This window comes from Delphinapterus leucas, chromosome 15 (assembly GCF_059928025.1).
Source record: "Delphinapterus leucas isolate spDelLeu-1000000601 "Yukka" chromosome 15, BTC_Dleu_Yukka2, whole genome shotgun sequence".
NCBI lineage: Eukaryota > Metazoa > Chordata > Mammalia > Artiodactyla > Monodontidae > Delphinapterus > Delphinapterus leucas.
The window spans coordinates 58,970,414-58,977,454 of record NC_143143.1 but is presented as its reverse complement, the minus strand read 5'-3'; the positions used below and the strand labels follow the sequence as shown (position 1 = coordinate 58,977,454).

The 7,041-nt window shown below is 59.1% G+C and overlaps 1 protein-coding gene across 4 annotated transcripts; it reads right to left on the bottom strand.

Annotated features, from left to right (window-relative positions):
* Positions 1–184: 184 nt before the first annotated feature.
* Positions 185–6,826, bottom strand: LZTS3 (leucine zipper tumor suppressor family member 3). Of its 4 annotated transcripts, none has more exons than XM_030762940.2 (4): positions 6,686–6,772; positions 5,556–6,026; positions 4,352–5,218; positions 185–4,011 (listed from the first exon to the last, which is right to left on the bottom strand). In XM_030762940.2, exons 1-4 carry the CDS (start codon positions 6,755–6,757, stop codon positions 3,313–3,315), a joined length of 2,109 nt encoding a protein of 702 aa, XP_030618800.2. In that variant the 5' UTR covers positions 6,758–6,772; the 3' UTR covers positions 185–3,312. The 4 variants fall into 4 exon arrangements, with proteins under 4 accessions (XP_030618800.2, XP_089752750.1, XP_022448573.1 ...); XM_022592865.3 differs by having other exon boundaries at positions 186–4,011; positions 6,661–6,826; XM_022592864.3 differs by having other exon boundaries at positions 186–4,011; positions 6,664–6,826.
* Positions 6,827–7,041: the final 215 nt, after the last annotated feature.

Below are 7,041 nucleotides of genomic sequence, written 5' to 3'. Positions count from 1 at the left end.
TGGATGTGAGGAGCTGGGCTGAAAAGGCCAGGGCTTTGGCAGATGTGCCAGGGTGATCCTCCACCTCCCCAAGTAGGGGGGCTCCCACCTGAGTGGGTATGGGCAACCAGGCAGGGAAGAGACTCTCGAGACTTCCAGGAGGACTTGGCCCCAGACGGCCGTCCCTGGGGGCACTGGAGACGACCAGTGTGATCAGGGTGGTCACACCTTGTCCGTGCCTTGGCTGCTGATCCACCCATCCTAAGGGCTGTGAAGGGGACCTGAGAAATGGTGCTCCCTCCAGGGCACCGTCTTGACAGGGAGGACACTTCACTGCAAGGAGAGGCAAGCCTGGCATCCCAACTCCTGAGCTCTGTGGAGGGCACTGTTTGCCTGGGGGTGAGCATTTTGGGCCCTAGACCACTGACACCACTGCTCAGAGAGGGTTCTCTCACCGGGGCTGGACCAGGGCAAACACTGTGAGTTGCTGATTATGACTCTGTCCTTGCCAGCAGAACCCAGAGAGAGAGCCTAGGCGATGAAATGAACTGTAACGGCTCCTTGCACGTTGCTCCAGCCACGACAATCCCATTCCTCTTTGCCAATACTCAATTTCCCAGGCTCCCCTGAAGTGAGAAGAGCATGTGACTCAGTTCCAGCCCACAAAATTTAAAGGGAATGGTGCTGTGAAGCTTCTTGGAAAGCTTTTACTTTCATGATAGAGTGCTGCTGCCTCAGTCACTTCACGCAGCGGTGGCTGCCGCCTTGTGGCATGGAGGGAACATGCAAAAGATGGGAGAGGAGGAGGATGAAAAGTCTAGGTCCTTGATGAACCAACACCTATGACACTTAGAGGATGCTTATGTCCAGACTTTTTGTCAGGTGAGGAAAAAAGAACCACTCTTTGAGGTCCTGTGTTACTTGTAGCAGAGTGCATTCTTGATTGAGGGTCTTTGTGAGGATGACCAAAGGAATTATAAAGGACAGCTTCCTACTTGAAGCACGCTTGGGTCGCTTCTGCCTTTGGGGCCTCACCACTAATTACAAACCGGTTCTCAGCCTTCATGTGTTCTGCCCTCAGACTTTGGCTAATCACTGTAAGGTGGCTCAGGATGCTGCAGGCTGCATCTAGTTGTCCTGCATCACCTGCCTTCTGACCAGCAGTCTGTTATCCAGATTCTGAGCTGGAACTAGTTTGGAACCCTTTTGGCAACAGTCTGAGCTGAAGAGAAAGCCCCTTTGGGCAGAAACGTGGAACCACTACTCCTCCTGGGCAACAGGGAGGAGCTTGGGCTTTGGGCCAACCTCCTGGCACGGCCCAGTGAGCACCTCCAGTCTCATGCCTCCTCTGGGAAATGTTTACTCCAGCTTTGCCCTCCACACCCCCCTCACCCAGCCTCACCTCCCACACCTGCAAAGACACAAGCATGCCAAAAGAGTGCCACTCAAGAGGCTTTCTCCATTTTATTTCTTTGGGAAAAGAAAACGAAGTCTTTCCATCACATGTGGTAGAGATATATATTTATATATATTTATATATAATTTCTTTTGTGGTTGGAAATCCCAAAGCTAAGTCTGTTCATATTTTTTTCTTTTTTCTTTTTTTTACCTACTAATGCCTCCTCTTCCCCCTGCCCCTCTGGCCCAGGCCCAATTTCTGGGGCAGGTGCAGTGAAGGGTGAGTGGAATGGGCAGTGATTGCCAGGACAGCCCCCCACCCAGCTCAGAGATCTGGTGAGGGGCACTGGAAAGGGCTGTGCAGAAGGACAGAGGCCACAGGGGCACTCCTGTTTTTGTGGGGGATGCACAGCTCGTTAAACAGTCACCAGTCATGGGAGGAGGCTGGTCAGGGGTTGGGGGATTGCTCACAGTAGTTGCCAGCTCCCTCCACCCTGCCCCACAAACCCAGTCTGTGGGTGGGAAGGAGAGAGTAAAAAGAGAGAAATACAAGGGCTGAGGGCCAAGCCTCCTCTGATTTTTATTGCTGGTGTGTTAGAAATTTGCCTTTCCCTTCTTATTTTGGGGAGATGGACTCTGAGACGGCCCCCAGAGGAGGAAGTGACATTGGCTTCCCCAGTCCCCACTGATGGCCATGCCAGGCCTACCCTGGGCAAACACTGGGCTACTTCAGGCCTCTGGGACCCAGGGGTCAGTGATCCTCTCAGTTCAGTCTTGCTCTTCAAGAGCAATCATAGCCACCCCCATCCCCCAAAACAGGGGCCTCAGGCTCAAGCTTGGGCCCAGTGGAACTTGGAAGTGGGCAGTGCACCAAAGATCAAGCAGTTTTCTACTGGAAGAAAAGGTGAGGTTTGGGGGAAGAGATGGCCTAGGACAATGATGTTCTGAGTATGAAAGCAATAGGCTGAGCACGAAAGCAGAAGGTGGCTGAGGGAATCAAGTCAGGGAAAACACAAGAAGACATCACAGACACTCATGTGACCTCAGAAACTAGGTGAGGGGAGTGCCTGAGAGGCAGGTGGCACTTAATAGCTGTAGTTAGAGCTGGACAGTGGCCCTGGGTGTGGTGTCAGCCAAGCAGATGGGGCTGTTGTCCTGTGGGATCCTGGTCGGAAGGGTGAGGGTAAAGCTAAGAAGCCTCCAGGTGACCCTTCTCAAGAATAGGGTGGCAGATCTTCCCTGGGCACTGAGCCTCCAGCCCCAGCCCTTCTCTCCTCCAACACACACATATGGACACACACCCAGGACCAGGCCAGGCTCTGAGGCCTGAGTCCAAGAGACCTTGGCAGGGAGGGGCTGGGCAAGTAGCCCTCTCAACCACAGGTAGGCCACCTGCTCCCGTTTGTCCTGCCAATCTGCCCAGGGAGGGAGAAAAGTACTGGAAGGAGAGAGGCCAGGAGTCCAAGGTGTCAGCTTTGGCAGAATGCACGCAAGCCCCCTCAGGTTACATGGCCAAGGAGATGGGTACAGAGAGCATCTCTGGACACAGGGTGGCCGACAGTAGCAGCCCAGACCCACCAAGGAGCTGGGCACCTCATGGCACTGCAAGGCCTGCCACCTCTCCAACAAGGGAGTGCCAAGAAAAGGAGCATGAGTTCCCCTGCTGCCTGGGCTCCTCATCCCCACTCACTCTGCCCTTCCCCTGTTTCCTCCTTGGGAGGAGGGTCGAGTGGGCTGCGCAGAGGGGCAGTGGTAGAGCTGGGAGACACCCAGTGAGGGGAGGGGAGGGGAGGGGCCTGGTCACAGCTGCTTTGAGAACCTCTTTGGTCTGGGGATACAGGGGACATGGGGAAAAGAGATGGTGGAGGGGGGGACACTGGGGACTCTGGCCTTTGACTGGGTATTTGTCAAAAGGCCACATGCCCAGGTAGGGGATCAGATTTCTGTGGACTCGATACGCTCGAGGCGGGAGGGGGTCCAGGCTTTCTTCTCCTCCCCATGTTGGGGTGTAGGCGTGCTGGCACCTCCCGCAGCCCCCCGCTCTCGCAGCCGCCGCTCCAGCTGCTGGTTGCGCTGGTACATCTCTACATAACTCAGCTGCAGCTGCTTCTGGTACTCGATGACCTTCTCCTTCTCCTCCAACCACACTCGGCGCTCCTCTGCGAAGCTGGCACCCTGGCGCTCCCGGGCTCGCCGCTCAGCTGCCAGCTCAGCCTGCAGGCGCCCCACCTCCCGCCGCAGGGCCCGAGTCCCACTCTCCCCCCCAGCATCCACCTCCCCATCCAAGGAAACCAGGGAGGCGGCAGCAGCCACCCCAGCCTGACGACGCATCTTGGCCTCGTCGCTCTCGCAGGTGGCCAGCACGTCCTGCGGCTCGGCCGGGTCCACTGGGGTCAGCGCTGGCTTGAGGCAGGCAGAGGGCAGCTCGCCCTCACCCAGCTCCAGGCTGGCCTGTTTGCTGCTGAAGGAGTCCCTCAGGCTGAGCAGCTGCTCCTCCTTCTCCCGCAGTGAGGCCCGGCCCTCCCGCAGCTGCGAGCGTAGCCCAACAATCTCACTCAGCTTCTGGGACACATCCGCCTGCGAGTCCTTCAGCTGCTGCTTCAGTAGGGAAATCTCCCCAGCCTTCTGGCATACCTGGGCAGGGACAGGTGAGAAGAGAAGTCAGGGTGAAGGCAGAGCTCTGCTCACCCACACCCCAGCCCCCATATCCAGCCCCAGGGCATCAAGCTGCCCCAGGGCTCAGGGTCAGCTCCTCATCATGGCAGAAATGACATGCAGGCTTCCCTCCTCAGACTTGGGACAGACATGGCTAATCTCACACAGCCTGGGACAGCTCTGGTCCTCACAGACACTCCTAATTGATCCCTGCACAACCTTCACACCCCTTGTGATAGTTGTGGGCTGCTGCTCTGGGTTTCTCCAGAGAGACAGAAGGAAGGGGACACAGGGAGATGCCCAACCCCCCAGTCTGCACCTCCCACTTAGTTTCCTCCATCCGGGGCAGGAAGTCAGCCTGTTCCTTCTGGCAGGCGGCAACCTTGTCCTCAAGCTCTTCCCGTTGCCTCATCAGCCGGGCTGCCTCCTCCTGCAGCTGCTTCTTGTCCTGCTGCAGCCGCAGCACCTGCAGCTGTAGGCCTTGCTGGGCGCGCTGGGCGCGACGGGCCACCTGCTGCAGCTTCCCACTGCAGCCCTGCCGCAGCTCGGCCAGCTCACGCTCCCAGGCCTTCTGACGCTCCTCCAGCACCTGGGCCACTGCCGCCTCGCTCTGCTCCAGGCTACGCCGCAGAGCTGCCACCTCCTGTTCCTTCTCCCACAGCCGTTCCTCTAGCTCCTGGATCAGAGCACTGGGCGAGGGTGGTGAGCAGGCCGCAAATGGCAGGCCTCCACCTCCGCCGTCCCCTGATCCCAGGTGGCCTGGCCGCCCCATGGATGAGGATGACCCACCCTTGCTGGAGGCCCGCACACTGTCAGAGGTTGCCAGGTCCTGGTAGCCTGACCCACCACCGCTGCTGCTGCCACCACTGCCACTACCATAGCTGGCAGTGCCAATGCGGTTGATGTGGCTGGTGGAGGCACTGAGGGGCGCCAGGTGCTGGCTATAGCTGGAGCTGTAGGTGGGCAGGCTTGTGAGTGAGTTCCGGCCTGAGTCTGAGAGGCCGCCCCCTCCCCCACCCGCTGGGGTCATGGTCCGAGACTTGTCCAGTCCACCCTTGAGGCCACCAGGGCCCTGTCGTCCCTCAGGGGTCCCGTTGGTCTGGGGGGGGCACAAGTTCTGCATGGAGTGGAAATTTTTGGGTACAACAGGCTTGAAGGCCGAAGGCCGAACTAGCGGCTCTGAGCACTGCACAAAAGCAAGGAAGGGGGAGTCGACATCAGGATGGGACCTTAGCCTTGCCCCCAGTCTCTTCCCTCTGATCTAGACTTGTTCAGCCCCACCTCCCACCCCCATTGGATCCCCATCCTGGGAGTCCCTCCTGGCTGGAGTCCCACCTTATATTCACCACCTGCCCCCCTCACAGCCAGGTCTTTACCCTTGTCCTACCAGCTGGAGTTGGCCCCCAAGGCTCCCCAGCCCAGCTTCTATCTCAGCCCCTATAACCCAAAAACGTCCAAGAAGGCCCACTTCACCCTCCTCTATGGACTGCCTCCTGCCCCAGGAAAAGGCCCCGGGGACTGACCTGGTCTAGCTTGCCAGAGGTGGCCAGGAGCTTGGGTGGGTGGCTGGGCTCACGATACTGTGGTGGGGCCTTGTCACTGCCGCCGCTGCTGCTGCTGCCACCACTGCTGCCCACCACATTGCCGCAGACATCTGTGTGGTCATTGCCCCGTAGCTCGCCATTGAGGTAGAGTGAATTGGCGAGAGCCTTGTCCTCCGAGGGGTAGCGGCCTGGCCTCTCCCTGCTGGCCCCACTGCCACGGGGGCCAGGGAAACTGCCTTGGCTGCCCCCACCCCCCGTGCGGGTGCCCACACTCTTCATGGCGAACTCCTGAGTGTGGGCCACCCCACTGCCCACACTGCCCATGGCCAGACGAGGGTCTGGGGGTCCGAGCTCAGAGGGCCGAGGGGCAAAGGCCAGGAGGGGATCCCGCCCTGGATCAGCACGCACAGGCAGTGTCTCCAGCTTCGCCATGACTAAGCCAGGGGGGCACTGTGGGCACAGGTGGGAAAGCAGATAGGTCAGCTCCACCTCCACTCCCACCATCCCATGCAAGCCCGACCCGGCACCACCTGCATCCTGCCCCTCAGTGTCTCCTTCCTTATAGTGGGTACAAGAGTTCCCAAACACCCAAGGTCAAGGAATGGGGCTGGGTAAATAATGATAGCTTGGTAATAGGGGCTGCCCGTTGCACACCTGACAAAGCCCAATCCCCAGGGACTATGCACCTACCCTCCTAGCTTTGCTCTGCTCAGTATTCCATTCTTTAACTCCCACCTCAAACCCACCTCCTTCATGAGCCTCCCAGACACAGTGACCCCCTCAACTCTTCACTGCAACCCCCAGAACTCAGGTGTACTTTACTCTGGGTCTGGACCCCTATATCCCAACCTCATGGGCTGGGGAGAACTCAGGTGTACTTTACTCTGGGTCTGGACCCCTATATCCCAACCTCATGGGCTGGGGAGATGGGGTTGGAAGGGGACAGCAGTACCTGAATTCAGTAGGGAACCTCAGAACTTAAGGGAGGGAGAGAAACCCACCCCTATCCAAAAACTGTGGACGGGAGTCCTTCCCGGCCCCCTAACCCAGGGTGTTGCAGTCAAGGGCAGAAGTGGAGGCTCACTACCAGCGCAGGATCCTCTCCTTGCCTCTCCAAGGGGGTGGGGGGCCGACGGGTCCTCAAGCCTTGGACCCTCCGAGGCCCGGTCTGCAGGGGCCATGTGCCTCACTCTCGCAGCTCAGCCAGGACCAGCTGCGCGACTTTGGACGGGCCGACTGAGCCATCCTGGACTGCAGTTTTCTCCTCTGCGAAATGGGAGGAATGGAGGACCTACCTCGCAGAGCTGCCGCATGCCAGGCACCCCAGGGAGGCGGGCGCGGGGAGGGGACAAGGGTATCGGGGGTCTGGTGGGCGGGAGCTGCCGCGGCGGCGCATATCTGGGCCACCAAGGGCATGCCCCGCCCCTCGCGGACTGCCGGGGACCCCAGCTGCAGCGCCTAGCAG